Genomic DNA, 23,436 nt, shown 5'->3' on the forward strand with positions numbered 1-23,436 from the left:
TGTGGTCACGCTTTCACAGTCTAAGGTAAAAAAAAAAAAAAAAAAAAAAAAGCAAACCCACTTGAGAGTATATGTACATTAAAAACCGAGTCCTCGGTGCTAGAAGCTAAAGCCACTCCATTTGAAGACCTCTCAATGACAACGATAGATGGCAACTACAGAGTATTATAAAAAATCACACGTACTTAAAGAAAACTCATTGCAAACAACTGACCTATATTTACAATACTGCTATTACCTTGCTTGAATGATCTTGTGCGCGTATGTCAGACATTTACAAAAGATTTTTCGCCCCATTCTGATCATAAAATAGATACTGATCTCCAGATTTCTAACACTTTTTCACAACAATACCTTTCCTACGCAGGCACTTAAGTGTGACAAAAATAAGGGCCTTTTTTTTTCTCTTTTTCCAGAAAATCCATTTTTAATTAACAGGAGGATTAGATGAATGGGGGATGATGGTTTACCATTTCAGCATGGTACTTCCTAAAACCATAGATAAACCACGAACTTAAGTCCTCCACCCCCATCCCGGAATTAAACAGGTAAATACACTACAATACATCTGCTACAAACTTACTGTGACAAGTAAACAAATCAATCGCCTATGGACTTAAATGACTGCAAACTATAGAGAAGTAATGCGGTTTCTGAAAGACATTTATGACAGCCAAACAAGTTTCAGATATCAAATAATATTTTAATTTCTGAATACTTTCAATTTTCCTTGGAATATAACACACAAAGACTCGACCAAACAGTTCAGTTATTATAACTTTTACAGTATACAGAAATGTTGCACTTAAAAAAAAAACCTTCAGTTTTTTTAAACACAAAACTGTAAACTCTAAGATACTGAATCAATCACGTTATCTATAAGTGCCAACAGTGTTATTTTGTCATGCTGATTTCAATGGTATTTTTTAAAAAGGGAAAATATCAACAATTATTATAATACAAAGGGCTTGCAAATATACAAACAGATAGAGGAGTTTAATAACAATTCATGATGAACTATGTGGAACCCAATTCAAATTACAAAAGTTCACTTTGCTAGTTTGTTTGCTTTTAAATCAAAACCGCAGTGTGTCTTGGACACGAATCCTTCTACCTATAATAAATCCCCACAGTTCATTTTCTGTCCGAAATATCAAAAAACCTAGATTTGGGGGGAGTTATATGACACGTGTGGTTCATTCGGGTCTATATAATTATAGTTCTCTCAGCTTCAAGCTAGATTTTGGGTCACCACCTTAAGTGCGCTTCCATCATTGTGTTGTTGAGTGTTTTTTTTCTCTTTTCCTTTCTTCCTATGATACCTTCGTGGACTCAGTTTTAATTCTTTCAGAACATATATTTTAAGGATACACAGTTTTTTTTTTTTTTAAAGAAGCCAAGATTATATCAAAAATTATTATAGAACCACAGAATAAACTGGTTTGAAACCAGAAAAATACAAAAAAGAACAGCTATAGGTACATAGACACATAGGACAATTAATAATTTGGAAAAAAAAGACTTACTTTCTTCCATTCTGCTAATTTTCTCCAAATTTCCTTTAAATGCACTTTAAGCGAGATTTTTTTAAAAAGTTTACCCAAAAAAAGAAAAAAAAGAAGAAAAAAGAAAAAAAGAAAAAGCCCACCATCGTTTCTTTTCTTCTTCTTTCTCTTTTTTCTTTCTTTCTTTTTTCTTTCTCTCTTTTTTTTTATTTTTTACAAAAAATGATAAGTAGCAAGTTTTTTTTCTGAACGACACGGGAGTTTTTAATGCATTCTGTAAAAGTTCATTTGACAGTCTCTTTTTTAATTCACAGTCCATTAATTTTTTTCCTGTCTTCTCTTAGCAAACTTGTAACATCCTTTTACATCCTTTCTTAGCAGAAGGAAATTTAAGAAACAACCAGAACCCAAATGTCATTTGCTTTCCTTTCACTCTCTTTCATCTCCCTTCTCTTTTTTTTTTTTTTTATTTTTTTTCTCTCTCTCGATTATTTTATTGAATGGACATATAAGGCCAGTTAAAACTGCTGCCAGACAGTAACATATCCCTGATTAGGGTTTCTATGGGGGTTTTACCTACCAAACGGACGAAAAACAATTGCTCTATGACAGAAGAGGAGACAGTGCGAAGGGAGGGGAGACGTAGTAATAGCTTCCCGAATCGTGTTGGCTGGTTGGGATACTGGCTCCTAACATACTCTTCCAAAGCACACTGTGACTTCTCCTGTAAACTTTCAACATGGGCTACATCAGAGAGACCACAGGCATCTAGAAGAAAGTGTATTAAAAAAAAAAAAAAAAAAAGAAAAAGAAAGAAAAGAAAAAAGAAAACAATCATCAGATTAAAAAGTCTTTTTTTTTTTTTAATTTTAATTTGATTTTTTTTTAATTCGCTAGAATGAAGTGCGCCATCACCTTGCCCCCCAGAGCCTGAGTGGGTTTCACCAAAAGGGACAATCTCCCTCTTTTCTGCATGCGCCTGCGTTTCTCCCTCTTGGAGGGTCTCGTTAGGATGGAGAGCAGCTCCAGGAGCGGGGGTCGGGGCTGCACCCCACAACCAGGAGGTGCCGCCGGGCTAGGTCCCTGCCTCGGGGTCCTGGGGGCAAGGCCGGGGGCAGGGAAAGATTGGGGCGAAGGAGGGAGAGGCAGCTTCTCTTCCTCCCCCCCTTTGGAAAATAAGCGCGGAGAGCCTGAGCATGCGATGGGAAGGCACACTACTGATAGCGATGGAAATAATAATCAGCATCATAATAATAAAAAACTGGCCCAGCCAAGGATAATGGCGCCCCGGATCCAGCAACAGATTCTCCCCCAAAGAAGACAACGCGTTTTTCTTCAGTCTTTGAAACTGATTTAAGTGGCCCTTTAAAACTGATCTTGTCAGTTTAGCCTATTCAGAGGCAGCCATGCAAACTGTGATCTCTCTGTTCATTTGAGCTGTTTCTTTTCCCCCCTCTTTTCTTTTCTCTTTCTTTCTTCCCCCCCCTCCACTCCCCCCTCTTTTTTTTCCTCTTCTTCTTCTTTTTAAACCTAAAGGCCCTTACAAGAAGAAAACTCCCTGATAGGGTCTGGACATTTTTTTTTTTTCTGATACGCTAAAATACAATAAGTTCCCTTTAAATCAGAGACGTCTGTGCTGAAAGAGCACAGGTTGTGACCTGACCTCCCTGTGGCTTTCCTAGGCACAGGGCTAACACATGCATATTCTGCGAGTCATTAGAACCCAGATTTTTTTTTTTTTTTTAAAGAAAAAGAAAAAAGAGGCAGCAGCAAACATTATATGCATCTCTGTGCGTCTGCTTTCCATCAGTGGCTGTTATTGGGGTGCTGCAGGAGCCGCATGCGTAACCCAGCTTGTGCACGGGGCTATCTCCCCAGAATCAGATAACAAGAACCGTTTATCTAGTTGGGAGGCAATTTACACGCCAGGCCTCACATTTGGAAAATAGCAATAAATTTAAACAGTTACGACAGGATCGGACGATTGTTTTCTCAGAAGGCTAAAAAAAAAAAAAAAAAAAAAAAAAAAGTGGGGTTTTGGAGAAAGGCAGGGTTTCAGCTAAACTCGGGCGTGGGTGTGCGCTGGCCAGGGGCTGGGGCCGCCTGGGTGCGTGTGTGGGATTCTCGCTGGGCGTTTGGGCGAAGGGAGAGGAAAAGGCATCCTAAAAAGCGACAGAAAATCAAATGAGCGCCCCACGGTCAGGCAGCCCCACTCGGGATCCCCGTGTCCCCGTGGCGAGGGGCGCCCTACCCATCGATCACCTCAGGACTTTAGCACGAGTGATTGGGGGGGGGGGAGAGAAGTTTTTTATGTGTAAAGCAATAATATATAAAAGGAAGTTTAGGTCACGACCCAGAACCTGGACAAAGTCCAGAAAATGACTTCGTTCCCCAGACCCCCTTTAACACAACAAGGAACGGATTGTGAGCCCTTCTTTTCCCACATAAACTACATTTTTTTCCTGTTTCCTGATATCAGGCTTTAAAAAACTCCGATGAGTAATTATTTTACAGGTCCTGCTTCCATTCATATGTTTATCGCGTGGCCACTTTCCCAAGCTTTCGAATGAGTTACAGAATAAATATATGTATTTTTAAACTCAAACCCCAAACTTCTAGGGCTCCAACACAGTGGGTTGCCGCTGCAGCCTTAAAGTTAGCAATCTGAGATAACGTATTGCACAAATTAGCGAGCAGATTTTTTTTTTCAAAAAAAAAAAAAATATTTAGCCTCCAGAGTTAATATCAGGTTTATTACTCACCCAGGTTAAACTCTAGTGCAAGCTAATTAGATTTCACAACGCACTCAATTATTGCTTTATAACTCATGCACTATTTCTAGGCAGCCAAAGTTGACACATATTTTTCCCCCCTCTCTTTGATTATCCAAGAAACACCTCGAGCTCTGCCTCGGGAGAGGCGGGCTTGTGCCACCCCGGGACTGCACCGCCGAGCGGCAGCTTCCCTCTCCCTCCTCTCCTCTCCTCTCCTCTCTTCTCTTCTCCTTTCCTCTCTTCTGCTCTCCTCTCACTTTTTTCATGCTGTCCCTGTCTACTTATGGTAATGATCCCTTCGCACCCGCTACTCGCTTTGGACGCTACAGTTCATGCTGGGTACAAATGCAAACTTTTCCCCTCAGCTTAAATGACACAGAACTGCTCACTGCCACATTCTGTTTAAATCAGAGACAGCTCTTTGGAAAGTTGATTTATTTTATTTTATGGGATGGCAGGGAACATATTTTAAACTCAGCTTTGCGCATTTAACTTTTTTTTTAATTCATTTTTTTAATCCTGCAGGGCTTTTTTTTTTTTTTTTTTTTTTCCCTTCCTGTCTGCCCATAAAATGATCCTCTTTTTAAAGTGTGTTTCCCTGATAGGACGACTCGTATTTAACAACATCAAACAGATTTTTTTGCTGCTGTTCGGATGCGTGTCATTAAATGCAACAACCCAGAGCTACACTGTTAAATAAAATATTATTTTCAATGGGAAAAGCGCAGTCTCTCGTGGCGAATGGGTGCCTCCCCCCCGCGCCCCCTCTCTTCCCCCTTCCCCAGCGTTACGCAGCGAGGGACCAGGGGGCTTGTGGGGGTCCCCTGCTCGTCTTTTCCTCATCGCCGTGGCTGTTATTATTTATCTGTTCGCTCGCCCTCCCTCGCAGGGGACGTGCTGAGAGCCGAGGCCCCGCAGGGACCCCCCAGAGCCCCTCTCCTTGCCCAGGGTGCCCGGGGGGGCCGCAGCAGGGCCGGGCTGCGGGCAGCTCCCCTTGGCAAGAGAGAGCACTTCTCGGAGGGGCCGGGGGAGGGACGGAAGAGCAAAGAAACGCTGCCTACCTGAGGTGAAGAGGACTATGGCCTTTAAACAGCTATATTCTGCGGAGTCGACATGCAAGGCTTTCAGTTTTTCGACTTGCTCTTGGAAGATTCGTATGTGGTCCATAAAGGCGACCACTCGGTCAGCAGACATGGGCGAAGCGTGGAGGCCGGCGGCTGCCAGGAGCGGGGCTACGTGGAGGGGCATGGAGCACTGGGCAGCGTTGAGCACAAACAACTCGCTCCAGGTCAGCCTGAGCAGGGCCACCTGGTCTGTGATCTGCAGGTCTGGGAAGAAGGGGATATTCCTGGCCCACTCCACCGCGCTGAAGAGCATCCTAGCTGCCAGTTCGCAAATGTTCTCGATGCCCATGATGTTGTTGGGTTGCATGCACTGACTGCCAAAGCGGGAGGTGGGGTAGGGCTCGGCTCTCAGAAGAAGGGAGATATATCCGGATAGGTAGGAATGGCAGTTGAGAGGGTCCCCGTTTGTCAAGGCGAACTGACCGTGAGTTGGCTGTGTGGGTGGCATTCTGCCCCTCTGGACCGCTGCAGTAAATAAAGAAGAAACTACAGCTATTAATATCTGAATTGCCCCTCTCGCTTCAAACCCAGCCCGCTTTGTGTGCCGCTGCCTGCCGGGCTGACCCGGGGCCGGGGGGGCTCCGGGGGCTCCGCTTCCAGCACCGGCAACAACAAAGCTGAGCCAGGCCGGCGGCCCCAGCGCTGGGAAACCCAGGATCCCCCCCCCCTTGTTCCCCCCCCCAGCCACCCCTCCTGCGGCTCCGAGGGGTTCGTCTTTGTGCCCCCCATCGGTGCGGGGCGGTCCGGAGGTGGGGAGCACCGGCAATACGGCCCCCAAAACCCGGAGCACGGTCCCCCCCAACCGTGTTTCTCGTCCCCCGAGCACACGGGCGCCGCTGCTGCTGCTGTCCCCCACCCCCAGCACCCCCGGCCCCAGCCTCGCTTGGCCCTTTTATAAAAATAAAAATGAAGGCGGCCAGGGCAGCCCCCGCCACCCCCGGCAGGTCCCCCCGCCGGGCCGGGGGCATTATCCGGCGGCACCTTCCTCGGCTGCCGGTGGAAAGTGGGCCTTTCATTTTGTTAATAAATTTCCACGGTGACAGCGAGAGAAAAGGGAGAGAGAAAAAGGGCTCGGAGGCAGGGAGACGGCGAGGAGGGCGAACGCCTAAAACGTGCTTGATTTATATTTGTTCTCGCCCGCGTTACGAGGTTAGTTACTCTTGCAGAAACACAAAGAAGAGGAGCCCGGCAAGTCCCGAGCCCCCTCACCCTTAACCTACATAGCGGCGTCCAGCCCCGGAGCACGCACTGGCAAACCGCAGGCTCACATTTCTCCTCTAATTTTATATCACAAAGGCTCGGCTCGCAGAGAAGCCGGGCACCCTCACTTACTTCTGGGCTGCTCCTTTTCCCCCCAGCCTCCCCTTCTGGCCCCTGCCTCCGCCGGAGGGGCGAGGGCAGAGGGGGGAGAAGAGAAAAGTGAGCTAAGAAACCGGCGGGGAAGCGGGCACACGGCGCGGCCGGGCGCGCACCCACGCGCGGGGCTGTGCACGCGTGTATTTGTGGTTTTAAAGGAGGAAAATCCGGCTGGGAATCCACAGTGGAGTGCTGTAGAGCCTCGGTAGGGTGAGTTCCATTGTAGCAGTAATTCGAACCGCCTGGGTTTATAAAAAAAAAAAAAAAAAAAAAAAAAAAAAAAAAAAGAACTCGCGAGCTAAGGCAGGGTGCCGGGGGGCTCCGCGGGTGGGTGGGTGCGCGCAGCCGAGCGCACGGGGGGCTGCCGGGGCCGGGGGGCGACGCTGGACATGCAGCCCAGAGCGCTAAGGACAAGCAAGCAGGCGTCAGAGCCACCGTTTCCTCGCTCGCAAGCGGCGTGAAACTAAAAATCCACTGGCAATAAACCTCCATCAGCAAAATGAAAACAAACACAAATCAATTACGGGCGCGGGGGGGGGGAAGCATGCAAGAGCCCCTGCCTCCCCTGCCCACCCTCGCCGACACCTCTTCCTTCCATTACGAGAAAACTTTCTGGCTGTTTATTCGAGGAGGGGGGGAGGGAGCTGGCCGAGGATTGGGGTGGGGGGTCGGGAGGGGGGGGGGTAAAAATAAGAGGAGCAACAACAACAACAACAATAATAATAATAATAATTCAAAAGGAAAAAGGAAAACCAACAACAAACCAAAAGCAAAACGCAGTGAGTGAAAAAAATTGCAAAACAAATGAAATCCCAATACCTTCCCGTCTCATGCCAACTTTGAGGCATTTTTTGAGGCGGCAGTACTGACACTGATTGCGGTGGTGCTGGTCAATGGGACAGTTCCTGTTGGCACGACAAGTGTAGCTGAGATTCCTCCTTACACTCCGCTTGAAGAAACTCTTGCAACCCTCGCAGGTAAACTGGCCATAATGTTTGCCACTAGACTTGTCCCCACAAACCACACATTCAATGTGCTGCTGCTGCTGCTGTTTGTCTCCTTGGTTCTGCTGGCTTGGCGGGTTGGTCTGGGCTGGCGTACTGGGAGGGCCCCCGGGCCCCGGGGTCTGTGGGGTGTGCGGGGCCCCGGCCGGGGGTCCCTGCACCGGCGGGGCTTGCGAAGGCTGCGTTCCCTGAGCTCCGGGCACATCGTCCTGGGGGTCTCGCCACGCACCGACTACCATTGCCATATCTATTGGACACCGTTTCCAAACTTCCTGTTCCCCCTTTATTTTCAAAGTTTGTTTGCTTTGCTTTTCAGCTCAGCTTTGCAGCAGTCTGTTTTTTTTTTTTTTTCCTCCTCCTCCTCCTCTCTCTCTCTTTCTCCCCCACTCTCTCTTTTGTTGCCTTTTTTTTTTTTTCCTCCTCCTCCTCCTCCTTTTTCTGCCCCTCTCAGCGGGGTCGGGGCGGGGGGAGCTCCCGGGGCCGGCGGCGGAGGTGCGGGCGCGGGGGGGGGCGAGCGGCGCGGCGGCGGCCGGGGCTCCAGGAGAGCGGAGAGAGCCGGGGGGGGTTGGGGGAGAAAAGGGGGAGAGAGAGAGAGAGAGAGAGAGAGAGAGAGAGGAGGGAGGAAAAAAAAAAAAAATCTCTTCGGAGATCTCCCCCTCTCTCTCTTAGAGCTGATCTGCAGCAGAGGAGTTGAAGGAGGAGAGGCGGGTGTCGGGGGGCCAGGTCCAGGGAAGCTCGCAGTCAGCCATTCAGGAAAGCCATCAAAATAAGAATGAATAAAAGGTTAAAGATTACACACACAGCGGAAAAAAGCACGCACAGCTGAGGAGACTTTTCTCGGCGCGGAGAGCGGACGGTCTCGCCGTAGTTTTGGGAAGTCCAGCTTGCGGCAGCAACATCAACTGCGATCGCTTTGTTTTTGTGGGCTTTTTTTTTTTTTCCTCCTCTTTCCTCCTCTCTCTCTCCGCTCTGTCTCTCCTCCCTCCTTCGCTCGCTTTAATTCTTCCTCTCCGCCGCTCCGCCCGGGCGCTGCTCTCTGCCTCCTCTCTCTCTCTTTTCTCTCCTCCTTTTTTTTTTTTTTTTTTTTTTTTTTAATTTTCTCTCGGTGCGTGCGGGTGGGTGGGGGGGCTGTCTCTTTTATTAATTATTATCAGCGGTATCTCCCTGCCGGTGGCCGATCTTCTCCCGGTGCTGCTGCTGCTGCTTCTGCTGCTGGTGCCGGTGCCGGTGGTGCTGCTCGGGCTCTTGCCGGTGCTCGGTCGCCGGTGGCGGGTGCCGGGGTGCCGGTGGCGGTGCCGGGGTGTGCCGGTGGCGGTGCCGGGGTGCCGGTGGTGGTGCTCGGGTGCCGCCGCGCTGCCTTATGCTGCTTGTGCCGCCTCGCAAGTGGGCTCTCGCCTCCGCGCCGCCGGTGCTCACGGCGCGGGCGGGGGAGAGGGGGGCGGCGGGGGGGGGGGGGGGGGGTTGCGAGGAGGGAGGGAGAGGAGGAGGAAGGGGAGGGAAGGGGGGGGGGAGGGAGGGAGGGAGGGAGGGAAGGAGTCAACTCGGCAGCGCAGCGCCCGGCCGGGATGATAAAAGAGGGGAGAGGAGGAGGAGGAGAGAGGGAAGGATCACAACCCAGCGCGCAGCATCGCTCTGAGGGGGGGGGGGGGGGGGGGCGCTGAGGGAGGGGTGTGTGTGAGGGGAGGGGGGGGGGGGGAGCCCTTCCCCCAGCGCCCCCCCGGCGAAGAGGGAGGGGAGAGAGAGGGAGGAGGAGGGAAGAAGAAGAAGAAGGAGGAGGAGGAGGAGGAGGAGGAGGAGGGAGGGGCGGCCGGGCGCGCTCCCCGCCGGCCGCTGGCCCCGCTGGCGGAGGGAGTGAACTTTGACACGGCTGCTGCAACTCGGCGCGCGTCGCCATGGCGACCGGGCGCCTTGCGCGGCGGGGCCGGCGCGGCCTGCCTGCCTGCCGCCTGCCTGACGGAGGGGCTGCCTGAGTGGCCCGCAGCGCGCGCGCCGCCCCACGGCCCTCATTGGCCCGCGCCGCCCTTGCGCGGCCTCGCCATGGCCGACGACGACGCCCGCGCGGTCCTAGAGGCCGCCGCCGCCGCCTCCTGTGGTGGCGGTGGTGGTGGTGGTGGTGGTGTGGGGCAGGGCGCTGCGCGCTTCGCCCCGCCGCCTCCACCTCCTCCTCCTTCTCCTCCTCGCCCTCACCTGGGGAGCTTATCCCCCCCTCGCCCCGTCACGGAGGGGGTCAAGGGGGTGAAAGAGGGGAGAAGTGGAATAAAAATGAAGTGGGGTGATGTTATGAGGGGGATCAACCCCGAGGGCAGGCGCCGCCCCGCTCCCTGACCGGGGCAGGGAGAGGCCGGGGCCGCTCACGGCTCCGCCGCACCTGCGTGGGGTTTGCGCGGAGGTTCCGCGCCCGGTCGGGCTCCACCGGGCAGGGCAGGGCGCTGGGAGCCCCCCGTGCCCCTTCAGTGGGGTCCCGGCCCCGGCCCGGAGCCGTCCCGCTTCTCCCTCGCCCCCCGCCGCGCAGCGCCGCGGGGAGCCTGGGCTCGTCCGGCCGCCTTCAACTTTGTTTCTCTGCGCTTTTTTTTTTTTGTCTCTTTTTAACGTGAATTTTCTGTCACCCGCCCTGCAGGCGCGGCGGGAGCAGCAGCCGAGGGTAGACCCCCTACGGACGCGGGGAGAGCCGCCCGTCTCTGCATACACCGCGACCGGCCGGGGGACGGAGAGAGGAGAGGAAAAAGAGTGAAAAATAAAGCATAAAAAAAAAAAGCAAAACCTGAAAAAAAAGAAACAACAAACAAACACAAAACCTCCTCAAAGAGAGGGAGAAACACCAGCTCCCAGCCACACATCCGTGCCCGCTCGCCCCCGGCCCCGCAAAAGGACTCAGCGCCCCGCACCTCTCCCCGCTGCACCCCGCTCTGTGCCGCAGAAATACCGGGGTCCCCCCTGCCGCAGGTGCCGAGGGGATGGGGAAAGTGCCCAAAGCCCCCAAAAGTGCCTTTTTATCCCCCTGCTCAGCCCCCACGGACGGGGATGCTCGGAGGCTCGGTCTGAAAAGACGAGGCTGCGGCATCCCCGTCGAGGCTGCCGGGGCTAAATTCGCTCTCACCGAAGAGGGGACGAGTTGGGGCCGGGGAAGGCTTTGAGGATGGGGAGAGGAAACCTTCCCCGGTAAAAGGAGAGCAACAGCCTTCTGGTTCCCAAGTAACCCGGCCACCCGGCCCCGAGGAGGTCACCTTTCGGGGACAGAGGGGGAGAAGGTGGGGGTGCAAAATGCAGAATAGTCACAGATTGTTGCTGATGTTGAATTTCCTGAGGAAAAAAAAAAAAAAAAAAGGCTTTCCTGTCTCGAATCTGACAAAGTAAACAGGATTAATTCACCATATGCAAAAAAATGCATTAATACCGTCCTGACAAACGCAGAAATCAGAAGAGAAAGCGGTTTTAGCAGGACCTACGATAGGAACAGTTTGAACGTACGATCGTAAAAATGAAAAGCCATTGATACACGCTTAAAAGCTGCCGTATACGCTGATTGCTCAAGCATTAATGAAGAATGCCCCAGATTAACTATTTGCTCTTGCAGGGATGTAGCCATATAACTATCTATTAGCACCATTAGATGCCTTGCTATTTATTTGAAAACACCTCTGCGAGGGGGTAGAGGCAGAAGAGGCGAAGGTAGAAATGGTCTGCAGCTAATTCTGCTAAATAATATCTGCAAGCCGAGCGCCTCGAGAAGAAGGGGGAGATTCCCAACTGTCCTTCTCCGAGCCCAGTCACAATAGAACCGCTCTCTTTGAAAAGTCAGACTGTCTTGGTTTCCCCAAATAAATAAACGCATCCCTCCTGCCATTTTACTGCAGATGTAAATTTATTTTAATGAGAGGGAGTGGAAGGATTTATTTTGCTAAAATAGAGTTGGGGATAGAGCCGGTGTAAATCTTTGGTTTTAAAAAAGAGGAGGAAGGAGGGGGAAGCTGCTTTCCCGGCAGAAAGCTGCCTAACAGTCCTCTAATTCTTTCTAGATTAAATCGCAATATGAATACAGCATCGAACAAATACCGAGTTTCGCTCTGAACTCAGTGGAAAGCAGTTACGTCTAACAGAATTCAATGAATTCCTCTTCTCCCTCAATGTAGTATGTGTGTGTTTTTCTCTTCCACCACACTGAAGTTCCATGAATAGGGAAAGTGGCTCCTATTGTGTGCCTCTGAACTTCCAAGTCAATGCAATTTTTAACCACTGGCTTGTGGTACTTTGAAAATCACCAGGGGCTGTCAGAGTTGGGTCCTCTGAAAAATTTACAGTGCTAAATCAGAGCATATGCTGTGAGAGAGGAAAAAAAATTGCTTAAGATTGGAGCAAGTACAGTATCTGGCTGCCCCCTAGTGTAAGTCTCTTATCTGCCTAAAATTCAACTTTAAAAGAAAAGGATCTCTTAAAGGGAAACGACTTTTGGCTCACGTATGCATACGAGAATGAAACTTCTGTACATTTTAATCTGATTAATTCCTAAGGATTTAAAATTAATTGGCTTGGGCACTGCTAGACCGGACTATAAGATTTCTGCAGCAGGGTTTCTGCGAGCCCTGGACCGAATAGGTATTTTTAAGGCATAGTGGTAAGGGATGGGGGGGGGGGGTGGGGGGGGAAGAGAGAGAGATCCTGTTTTGTGATTTTTTTTTTTTTTAAACGAGGAACCGTGCCTCGCACGCTGTTGTCAGAGCAAAACACTTTTGCTGCCTTAAGTCAGACCTGCGCCTTTTGCAATAATACAGGATAAATAATTGCCTTAAAGCCAGAGCCGCGCTGCCAACCACACCTTCGGCGGGTGAGTATATTCCGGCTTCTTTCCATTGTACGTGCTCTGCCAGGGAAGCGACCGGAGGGGGAGAGGGGAATCTCAGCACCAGACCTTCCCCACCGACCTTTTTTTTTTTTTTAATTATTATTATTTTTGGTACCTAAAACTGCGGCCGCAGCCGGCGGCGCTGGGCAGGTGCCGCCTGCGCCCCCCCGGTCCGAGCCGTGCCCCCCCCCTTCTGCCGCCCCCTGCCCGGCCCGGCCCGGCTCGGCTCGGCTTGGCCCGGCATGGCCCGGCTCTGCTTGGCCCGGCTCGGCTCGGTTTGGCTCGGCCCGGCCCGGCTCGGCTCGGCTCGGGTCTCTGCCGCCGCTCCCCGCAGCCCCGGCCCCGGGCTCCGCGTCCCGGGCGCCGCTTTGGAAATGACTTTGAGGCGCTTTCCTGCCTCGGACCTGAAAGCCGGATTCCGGTCGTTGGGTTTCGCTCGCTTGTTTGTTTGTTTGCTGCTTGCTTTATTTAGCTAAAGGACGTGCTAGCTGCTGGTGCTGCAATTCCACCGAGTCGGGTCTCCCCCCCCTCCCCTCTTCCCCTCCTTAGAGCAACCCACGTAACCTTAGAAACGATCGTTTAAGACGCACGTTAGCTAACATTTGCTTTTTTGGATTTTTTGTTTTCCTTAAAAGAGAAACACAAGAATCACAACACATTGCCCGAAAAAAAAAAAGTGTCAAAGAAGAAGAAAAAAAACTATAAGTAAACATACCAAAACCATATTTGCCTTGTTCAAGGTCCCAAATCGCTTGCATCTTCCTTTTTCTACCTCTCCTTTAGTTTGGCAGGTGAAACAAACAAACAAAAAAAATAATCAGACCGCTGTTTGCCCCCCAGAAAGATGTGCGTTGGGTAATTAAAGAGAAGTCTCCTTCTTGGTGTTTATCTAAGCGATTGTGCAAACTGATTAAAAAAAAAAAAAAAAAAAGTAAAGTTACAGCCTTCAGGGGGGAAAAAAAAGGAGGCAAGGTGAAGGGAATAGATTTCCCACAACCTAAAGGGAAGTGCTTTCGATGTATTATTAGCGATCAGCCTTGGGAGAGAGAAAAAAAAAATCCTGAACACACTCTAACTTTACACAGACAAGATTTCAGGGGGGGCTTTGTACATAGCTGCTTAGGAATGTGCGCCTCGCCTTTAAGAAAAAATCCCCAAGCCCAAGGTAGGAGATGTCTTTGAGTGATCCTTGTCTCTCATTTCATTCCTTAGAAGGAAGAGCGTCTCGCTACACCTTGTTTGGAGCTGGAAAGGCGAGACTTAAAAAAAAAAAAAAAGAAAAAGAAAAAAAATCACAACCCACCCTTCCAATTGGGGAGAAAAAAAAATAAAGGGGGAAAAAAAATAAGAGGGAAATCTCCTAACTTAATGACTGTGGGGGTAGGATGGATGCGACCGATTTCAGCCCCCCCTTTCCCACCTCCCCCCTCCCGGGCAGGGAGAGAAAGAAAAAAAAAAAAAGCCAACCGCAAACAACTACAGGCTGAACTATCAACACATGCACCGAAGGGGAAAAAATATATAGTGTCCTGTGTAGGGTCGGCAGGGAACGCAAGCACACGCTACAGCAAGTTGGGAAAGAATCCGAGCTAATCAGCAATCTCTTTCTCTCTCTCTCCCTTTCTCTTCCTCTCTCTCCCCCCCCCCCCCTCTTTCACTGCCCCTGAGATCCCAGCTAGAAAGAGGTACTCCACATTTTTTCATTACCAAAAATCCGTTGCAATAATCATTTGTTGCTAATTGAAACCCTTGGAGACATTTTCCCCACCCCCTTCACAAACATGGCAACTTTTAGGCATGGCAAGCACGTTTGTTTTATTTTATTAAAAAAAAAAAAATACGGTTCGGGGGAGGCTGGAGCCCTTAGCCACGAGGAATATCAGTTCGCCAGCCCCCTTCCCCAGGGGGGGAAACGGGACCCCAGTACAGTGAGGGCTTGGGAAAATTTGGAATACATTATACCGCCTTTGGCAGGAGAATACTCTCCAACTAATGGATTCCTGCTCCTTTTTGTGTGTGTGTGCGTGTATCAGTGTGTGGGGTTTCTGGAAAGAGGGGTGGTGGTCGTGGTGGTGGGGAGCCGAGCTTTTATTTTCAGAAACTGTTATGGTGAGAAGTGTGTCATACTTGACAAATGGAACAAACGCTCTTCCATTTCTTGCTTGTCCTTGCCTTAAAACAGGAATTAAGTTAACCACAGTGCTGCATGTTAATTGCATGTTTACTGGGCTAATGAAAATTACAATGGGGTTTTGCCACCAAGAACAGGGATGAAAAAGTATGGAGGCAATTGTCACCGCAGCCCTCGGGGAGGGCCGGGGCCGGGGCGGGGACGGCAGGGGGGGGGGCGGCCACGACCGATATCGATCAGAGGAAGGAGAAATCCTATAACTGCCCCTTACCACCACGCACAGGGGCTCCGCAAGTTCCTACTCCTGCTAAGTCCATCCAGCACCTGAAAGATGGAGACGTATCCCACTTGAATGAATTTTTCCTGTCGCCAAGGGGGTGCTGGCATCTGTGAGGGGGGGTCCTTCCCCTGCCCTCCTCGCCCCCCAGCCCCACGATGTGCCCCCCTCCTCGCAGGGGTCGGTGGTGAGGGGGACGCAGGGAGCACAGCCCCTCTTCTCGCCCTCTCTTCCCTTTTCCAAAAGCTCCTTTCCCTGCAGGGCTGGAAGGGTGGTGGTGGGGAAAGCCCGAAGGAGGGAGGTCGTGTGTCCCCCCAAATTTATTCTCGAGGTCCGTGGATGAAAGGATGACCTGGGAATTCAGCTGGGTGATAACCATTTTCGTGCCTGAAAACAAATTGCCAAATTAAAGCTAAGTGGAAAGAGCAGTGGGAGAGGCAGTGGGAGCAGGGCATGCCGAGCTTGCCCCTACCTCTCTAAAAAGGATTGTTGGGTTAGGAGGGGGACACAATTAAATAGACTGAAGATGATTTAAATACCATCCACGAATAATTCCAGGGAGAAGTCTCCCCCCCGGTGCTGCAGAGCCCTGCATTTGAAAACTTTGGCCCAACTTGTGGCGATAGCTACGGCTCTGCTCCGCAAGGTCAGAGGTGAGGGCTATTTTAACCCTAAAAGCCTGCGAGTGACCAGGGCTGAGGCTGGGCTCGCAGCACTAATAGCCATAATTACCTCCTCCCTCCCTCTCTCCCTCCCTCCCTCCCAGGGACATTCCTCGCAGCAGAAACGTTAGACGCCGAATTGAAGAAAATCCTGGAGATGAACATATCTTGTGGAGGGGGTGTAAAGAGGGGAGGGGGGAAATAACAGCAATATGAAGGAATTTCAGAGCTCACCCTTTTGCTTGGGGGGATTGAAGCCTTTTTTTTTTTTTTCCCTTTTTTTTTTTTTTTTTTCCCCTTTGCCAGCATTCCCAAGGCGCTGGGTCTTTGTCTTAGAAGGAATGGAGTGTCTGAATGGTGTGAAAGGGACAGAGAGGGTCGCTTCAAATCGATTTTACTTGTCCTCTCTGTCTTTTCGGATCAACGCCCTTCAATGGACACATAGGTGCTCTTTCAACCAAAAACTTGTGCAACATTTTCTGCCTGTATTGGTGCTAAATACAATAAATGCTGGGCAGATTTTTTTTTCTTTCTTTCCAAAGCAGAAAGCACCCTAATTAAATTGTTTTATATGGACAGTCAAGACAGACCAATTAAGTATGCATTAGTATAAAGATATATACGAGAGATAAGCGCTCTATAGGAGCCCTGTCTAGGCAAGGTGTGTAAAGCGTCCTCTCGAAGAGAGGATGTAAGCAGGTTTTCATATGGATTTTTCCCCTCCATTGCCTCCCATACCCGAGTAACGGGCTGAATAACCTCGCGGAAAGCCATTAGGGAAAGTGGTTTCTAAACAAAGTTAACAGGTGGATGGAGCCGGGTTTACATTCGGATAACAGGCGCCCGGCTGCCCAACCCGGCCCCGTGTCTTTGTGCGGGATCGGGGCTGCGGGAGCCCCCCCGCAAGGCTCCGGCACTCCGGGGGCTGCGCACCCGGCCCGCAGCCGGACACCCGCGGGGGCACCCGGCCAGGCGCGGAGCTGCCCCTGCGTGGGGAAGGAATCGCGGGGGGGCGCTTCCCAGGCCGGGCAGGGGGAGAGCTGCACGCACGCCCCAACTCCTCTTTCTGCCCGGTTTATCACCCTGGGAAAGCTCTCGTGGAGGGTCAACCCCAGGAGCTGAGCTTTAAGCTCTTCTCCATTCCCATTTTTTTTTCCTTCGCTGCAGGTTTTCCACGTTGTTAGAAAAATAAAAAATAAAACAACCCAGATGAGAAACAACCCGAAAAAAGCTCTCAGCCCCAGCTCTGCTTCAGCTGAACCCGGGGCAGGCAGAGCCGCAGCAGAAGGAGGGCTGGCAGCCGGGGGGGCACCGCGCAGCCCCCCAAAACCCGGGTGCCCTCCAGGAGCCCGGTGCTGGGGATGCTGCGTGAAGGGAGCGGGGACCGGCCCCTGCCGTGGCACCGAGCTCCACGGCTGCCACCCGTGGGACAGGGGGGCGCAGGGAAGCCAAGAGCCCGTGCGACGGCTGCCTGGGTTGCCATTCCTTTTTCCAGCAGCGTTTTGGAAGCCCCAGACCACCAGAGAGGGACAGGAGGTGGGGAAGAGCAAGGCAGTTCTTGCTTAGGTGGCTTAACGCTGCGGTAAACAGGTTGGAAAGAGCCGCTTTTACAGCCTCAATTTCTCTACTCGCTGGTTACCTTCGAGGGTAAATCATAACAGGCGGTATGGGGGGCAAGGAATTCATCTGAAGGAGATCTCAGCAAGTCACTGCCCGGACAATAGTCCACCTCCTGTTGGGTTGCGTATTGATCAGCAGAGGAGCTGAAGATGTCGCCACACTAAATATTTACTGATCACACACAAATAGCCGGGACTTGAACGATTTTCTCCTGTGAGGAGAGCAGAGAGAGAAGGGTAAATCATTTTATTAGTGTGTATAAAGCAAAGAGCACACTCTGGCTTGGAGTGTTTTAAGATGTGTCTTCAGCTGGATGAAAAGAGTTAGGGAAATCGATATGGAGTGATTAGACGAGCCAGTCGTGTCAAAGAGAGAGGCTGTGAATTTCATGGATTTGGTTATACCGGGAGGGGGAAAATATAGTGAGAGATTAAAGGGAGGAACCCGTTGTAGCAGAGCCAATGAAAAAATAATATCTAATCAGACCCGGCAAAGGTAGGGACGGGATGAGACCCGCATTCCCAAGGAATCACGCCAGCTAGGGAGGACTCGGGGACACGCGTGAAAGGGGCGATCGGGGGGAGAGCAGGAACCTAAAATGCTCCCGAGCAAAGAGAGGGGAAAGTCGCCACCAAAATGGGGACAAAAGAGACAAGAGTAAAGGGAAGGCGAGGGCTGGAGCAGGCGCCCGCCTGGCTCCGAGGTGAGGTGCGGGGTCGCAGCCCCCTGTTCCCCTCCAGGCAGGGAGGGCAGGCAGCAGGAGGAGGCACGGCCCGCGGGGGTGCCAGGGGTGCAAACCCCTCTCCTCCCACTTTGTCCTCCCCTCTCCTCCCCTCCCTCGCCAAGCAAACGTGGCGAGGGAAATGGATTTTAGCGTTTAACCACCTCATTTTACCCACGTAATGACAAGGCTCGTAATATGTAATCTACAGATTACTGCCATTCGAGGGTGACCACAAGTGGCATTATATATAAAAAAAAATAACATAAAAAACATCAGCATTTCTGAAAATGACAAAATGCCTCAAATCATCCCGAGCTGGACGGGTGGGAGCCGGGGGGCCGCCGGAGCAGGGCACGCTTGGGGGAACTTTGCTGGGGACGAGCAAATGTGGCAGAGCCAAAGGGCACGGAGCTGGGAGCAGGGCAGGGCTCTGCCCATCCACGTTAGATATGTTCTTTAGGGAAGCTCCGCTTTTCTTTTCTTTTTTCTTTTTTTTTTTTTTTTTTCCTTTGCCTCGACTCGCTGCTCTTTGGGCCGTCTCCCAGCGCTGCCTGCTCTCCGCGCGTTTGCCTTTAGCTGCGAGGGGATGCGACAGCGGAGGGCTGGGGGGAAAGGAGCGACAGAAAAGAAAGTTTGAGCCGCGGTGTGAGAGCTGCTGGCCGAAACAGCCCCCCCAAATTAGGACCCGAGCAGCAGGGCAGATGCTGGAGCAGCTTCCAGCTCCCATCCGAGCGTCCCTCTCCCCGAGCCGCACAGAGCCGGCCGGGCAGGGCTGGGGGGTGAGGAGAGGGTGACTTTTGGCCACCGCTTTAGGGGAGGGGGCCCAGGGAGTCTTATCCTGGCCCGTGGGCATCTCCCGTGGGGCCCCCACCCGTGCTCAGGACGGGCGCCGGCTGCGCCTTTTTGGGGGGGAGCATTGGGTGTGGAGGGGGGGGGAGTGATTGAGGCGATGCGCTCAGGTGTGAGGCTGCGAGGGCCTGCGAGCTCTTTGGCGATCAGCCCCTAACCTCCTTACCTAATTCCTTAGATTGCAGATAGGAAGAGTCTGACCCCGGAGGTCGGGAAGAGCTGGGTTTCATTAACCCTTCCCGCTCCGGCCCCGCCGCGGGTTAACGGCGCTGGACGGGGGGGGGGGCGGGCGTGTGCCGGGGCGGGGGGCAGGGCGAAGGGGTCAGGGGGGGCTCTGCTCCCCCCAGCCCAGGGCAAAGGGGGCTCAGGGGATCGGCTCCGCTTTCCCGGCACCGGGAGTTGCCCGAGGGACTGCCACCGGGCCGGCAACGCGTTCCCTTCACACCATTCCTGATTTTTTTAAAAAAATTATTATCATATTTTTTGAATCGTTTTCCAAATGGGAGGAAAGGCACCAGTCTGGAAACGCCACATATTGCAAAAGGCAAAGCGGGCTCCATCTTTAGGACCAGCACCAATCTCTTTAGCTTGTCCACAGTCGAGCTGTAAGCTTTAAAGATTAAAAAAATAATAATAATATCCAGGCAAGCTTCTCGGGCTGTATTTGGCTTGTAACACACCTGGTTTATATTTTAATAGGTAGTTACACTGTATTGATTCAGGGTACATCATTGATGTTGAAAGTTAATAACTCTCAAATTATATCTATCTGCCTCCATACATAATTGCATACACAGTATAACACTGGAAGAATTTGCATTTTGCTGCACATTCTTTGTTCTTAAATCTTTTAACACATTGAATTGTTCCTTTGAAGAAAATGCTATTGAACTGCATGTTTAAGGAAAAGATGCTTCTAAACTATATGTTTAAGCAATGAAATTGTTGAGTGAAATACAGGTTTCTTTGTATTTCACACAAACCTTGCCATCCGCCAATCTTAACCTATACATCTGAAATGCTTTTTTTTTCCTCCTTTTTTTTTTTTTTTTCCTTCTTCCAGTCAGAAGGCAGAAATATGTGAACTGCCGAGAGAGGTGGGTACTTTTTGGTAAGTATGTTTAGATATGATCTTCAGATACATTTATTGTACTTTCAAATTCTTTGGATACTAATTGAGCTAGCAAACAATATCCCAGCTGAATGTCCCAACTCCTTCCCTATTTAACAAGCGCTTAATATAGATTTATATTGTAGCCATCCATCTAGTGAACAATATAGCTGAGCAGTCAACAAAAAATAAAAAAAATGTTAAAACCAAATTATACATGCTGCCTTATTTCTGACTCCTCTTCCTTTCTGCACCTCTGAAATTGAACTCTTTACAGACTATATATATATATTTAATTTCTGAGTGACAGATCAAAAATAATTTGCAGAATCAGAAGTGGATGGAAGTTTCAAATAATGTCTCTAAATATTTCATATTCTTACTTATAATACCAGCCCACCAGCTGTAAAAAGGAACCATTCCCTTTTTTTTTTTTTTTTTTCTCTGCTAGTTTAAAACTACAGAAGGATAGATTATTTAGGCTGGCAGTTCCTATTTTCCAGGGCCTGCCTCAGAGATGACATAAATAGAGATTGAATGATCAGAAAAACAAAACAAAACAAAACCCAAAATAAAACCCAAACCCTGGACAGGAATAGAGACAGACAGCTATATAACTGCATCTGAACAATGTTACATACTGCATTAGGGGGTGGTCAAAAAAAATAGATTGCATATTTATAACCTCATAATTAAAATACATCCTTATCTCTCTCCTTTGAAAGGTTGCAGCTTTCTTGGAAGTATTTTGAGTGCATATTTTAAGCTCCATGTCCTGAATTGAATTAAGATGAGCTGTTTTGCCCAATACTAAAATACCAGTTTGCAATTTAAGGTTTAAGTTTCAACCACCTATCAGTCACTCTATCATTTTCTTTGTATTTTTCTCTCCTTCTGTTCGCAGACGTTATATAAAATGGTGTTAGTTTATATCAGATTCTAATTTCTGCGTGCAAGAAATTAGTTGATATCATCCAAAAGAATTGCTTGTGTTTGACGGAGGTAAATTGGATGAGAATTTTTCACATGCAAAGAGAGTTCAAGCCAAACCGAAAACTTTAAAGCAAAGGGATACCAGCAAACAGTGAAAAATGGCACGTCTGCTCCCTCTTGACAAGCTTGCATTATATCACATGCTAGGAAACAGAAATTTCTGAATCTAAGACCACTTTTAGTTTTTAATAGGAAATAATTACATGGAACTTTATTTCCAGAGAGAACGTCCCTTCCAGCTACAGAGTTCTGCTTTGATCTGAGTATTAACTGGTAATAAAATAACCATATTTTGGATCCCGAGCATATTGATGCTTAAAGGAATGTTATGCTTTCAATCAAACTCTAACTTCAGATTATCCAAAGGTATTCATCCTCCCTTTGTCAGAAACCAATTTGTTCTTTTACTCCAGCAACCACTCACACGTGTTTTGCTATATTTTGTCATTTTATAGTAGAATTTGCACTATCGAGGCGGAAAACTTCTACATGCAGTGAGATCATGTTCCAGCCTGGCAATTTGTGCTGCTTAGCACACAGTCCCCCAGCCAGGCTATTCTTTGCACTTGTTGTACTCCACCACCATCGCTCATCTCAGAGAGCGACTACTGCAAATGCCTTCTAAGCAGGGTTTTGTTTTAAATCTCCAGATTGCTATTTTATTTTATTTTTTTAGTTTTATTTTTTACCTGGCGAATCAATCACTGGGACCCATCCCGAACAATTAACCTCCTCTTTATATGACGGACCCAAGCACAGCACTTCATAAAGACATGAAAAGGACATCCCAGACACCAGGACCCGAGCCCAGGCTTGTCACAGAGCATAAAAGGAGAGCGAAGGGGAGTTTTTATCTCTTTGCCCAGCAAACTCTTAACAGGTCTAAGTTTCGGTGTGACAATAAACCAGTTTTGATAACGCAGCTCATGGGCTTCTCTGCCACATAAAGTTTTCTTAATAATAAAAAAGAAGAAACTTTATCCCTGCTAAATTAAAATAGGGCAGATGTTGGATATGGTTCGTATTAGCCAGCCTTTCACCCCTTTGCCCCTGGCACTAAAGTTCTGACTTTTGCTTTATACCATGTCTGTTTCTAACTGGAAGGTATTAGTCCTGCCCTCGCTCTCTTCTCGTATTTATTTTTTCAGTGTCTAAAATTAAACCTATTCATTTAGCAACATACATTCTACTTCAGCTTGCTAAACCTGGCCAGGGAGGGGAAACTTTTTCCAAAAAGTGATGCACCACTGACCTTAAAAGAAAACACAAGGCAGGGAAAGCTGTTCTTAAAAGGTTTATTTCTAGAGAGTTTTGTAGCTCTGTTGACATTACAGGGATAATGGCTGTATTGCAACGGGCTTTCAAGGCCCAAGAGGTTTACGTTTGCTTCTGACCATAAGTATAATAAAATTTTAAAGGTGCAGAAAGTTTCATCACTTTAGATATTTAAAACTAGATTGGAAAAAACCCTTGGGAACCACACATTACAGTGGGCAGCCCTGCTGAAAAAGAAGGGCATAGGCAAACTTAAAAAAAAAACACCAACATCCCCCCCAACCCAAAGAAAAAAAAAAAAAAAGCCCCAGAGCCCCAGCTTTTCCATGCTAGCTATATGAAAATCCTGGCTGTTAAGCTACTAGGATAGTGCAGCTCTTTTCTCCAGGGCTGCGAAGATAGAATTTATTGTCCATTTGGAGCGATCAAGTTTAGGCTAATAAAAGGCCCTCTGTAAGCAGAAATGCCAAAGTTGATGTTTGGCGTAGTTTTCAATGGCGGAGTTTATATAGGATGGGGCTCTGCACTATTTGAAATTACTCATATCTCAGCAGCTGAAGATGATTTGACATACAGAAGTAAACGATAGTAGGCAACGGCTGGAGGTTAATCAGCCTTGCTTTCTGAACTGGACATCTGAAAGCAGGAAAAGTGAAAGCTGCTCTCTCTATCCCTTCCCTTTTCTGAGGCGCTGCTAACTTTTATGATTTTTTTTTTTTTTTCTCTTCTTCTTTTACTATCTGTCTTTGTGCCTGAGGGCCAGTGAAAGAACACTGCAGATTCTAGATTGCTTTCAGAGTTTCCCTTTGCTGATGATGGATTACCATGTCAATTTAAACGGCATAGGATTAATTTGTTTCAATGATTTCTCTTTAGGCTGAATGCCAGTCTTTTTTTTTTTCTATCTCTCTCCTTGCTCTTCAGAATAATAATAATAATAATAATAATAAATCCTTAAAAACCCCAAACGCTTTTGATATCCCACATTAAAAAGACAATAATAGAAATAGACAAGTTAGGTGTAATGTTGCAACACAGTTATAGGTTTGAGTGTTTTTATCTCATTCTAAGGGGCTGAAGCATACAGTCAGTCACATTAAAATGAAATTGGATCCAACGTTTATTCAATAAATACTTGTCTTGTAGGTAATCCAGAGCAGAGTGCTTTTGACACATAAGGACTTAATTTGT

At 49.1% G+C, this 23,436-nt stretch overlaps 1 protein-coding gene and 1 long non-coding RNA gene across 29 annotated transcripts in view; one reads left to right on the forward strand and one right to left on the reverse strand.

Annotated features, from left to right (window-relative positions):
* Window positions 1-682: 682 nt before the first annotated feature.
* Window positions 683-13,836, reverse strand: NR2F2 (nuclear receptor subfamily 2 group F member 2). Of its 5 annotated transcripts, none has more exons than XM_068696291.1 (3): window positions 13,319-13,836; window positions 5,341-5,889; window positions 683-2,273 (listed from the first exon to the last, which is right to left on the reverse strand). In XM_068696291.1, the coding sequence occupies exons 1-3, from the start codon at window positions 13,359-13,361 to the stop codon at window positions 1,999-2,001; spliced, it is 867 nt and encodes a 288-aa protein (XP_068552392.1). In that variant the 5' UTR covers window positions 13,362-13,836; the 3' UTR covers window positions 683-1,998. The 5 variants fall into 5 exon arrangements, with proteins under 5 accessions (XP_068552392.1, XP_068552393.1, XP_068552389.1 ...); XM_068696292.1 differs by having other exon boundaries at window positions 5,341-5,868; window positions 13,319-13,830; XM_068696288.1 differs by lacking the exon at window positions 13,319-13,836 and adding an exon at window positions 7,579-9,203.
* LOC137863262 (uncharacterized) overlaps window positions 6,713-23,436 on the forward strand; it is a 48,401-nt gene continuing 31,677 nt past the window's right edge. For 10 of the 24 annotated variants that reach the window (XR_011100795.1, XR_011100785.1, XR_011100797.1 and 7 more), the window contains exons 1-4: window positions 6,714-6,969; window positions 10,381-12,356; window positions 12,452-12,585; window positions 19,934-19,977. This is a non-coding gene — a long non-coding RNA (uncharacterized lncRNA). Of the gene's footprint in view, window positions 6,970-10,380; window positions 12,357-12,451; window positions 12,586-19,929; window positions 19,978-23,436 lie in introns of all 24 variants that reach the window. The other 14 variants (XR_011100783.1, XR_011100787.1, XR_011100794.1 and 11 more) reach the window with 8 other exon arrangements.

The sequence above is a fragment of the Anas acuta genome, chromosome 12 (assembly GCF_963932015.1).
Source record: "Anas acuta chromosome 12, bAnaAcu1.1, whole genome shotgun sequence".
NCBI classification, from domain to species: domain Eukaryota; kingdom Metazoa; phylum Chordata; class Aves; order Anseriformes; family Anatidae; genus Anas; species Anas acuta.

Bases quoted from the DNA above. Each gene is read 5' to 3' on its own strand.
- NR2F2 (XM_068696288.1), bottom strand. From the start codon at position 8,008: ATGGCAATGGTAGTCGGTGCGTGGCGAGACCCCCAGGACGATGTGCCC. The intron at 5,890-7,578 runs GTATTGGGATTT...TAATAGCTGTAG, and splicing joins AGTTGGCATGAGACGGGAAG to TTTCTTCTTTATTTACTGCA. The intron at 2,274-5,340 runs GTAGGCAGCGTT...ACTTTCTTCTAG, and splicing joins CATAGTCCTCTTCACCTCAG to ATGCCTGTGGTCTCTCTGAT.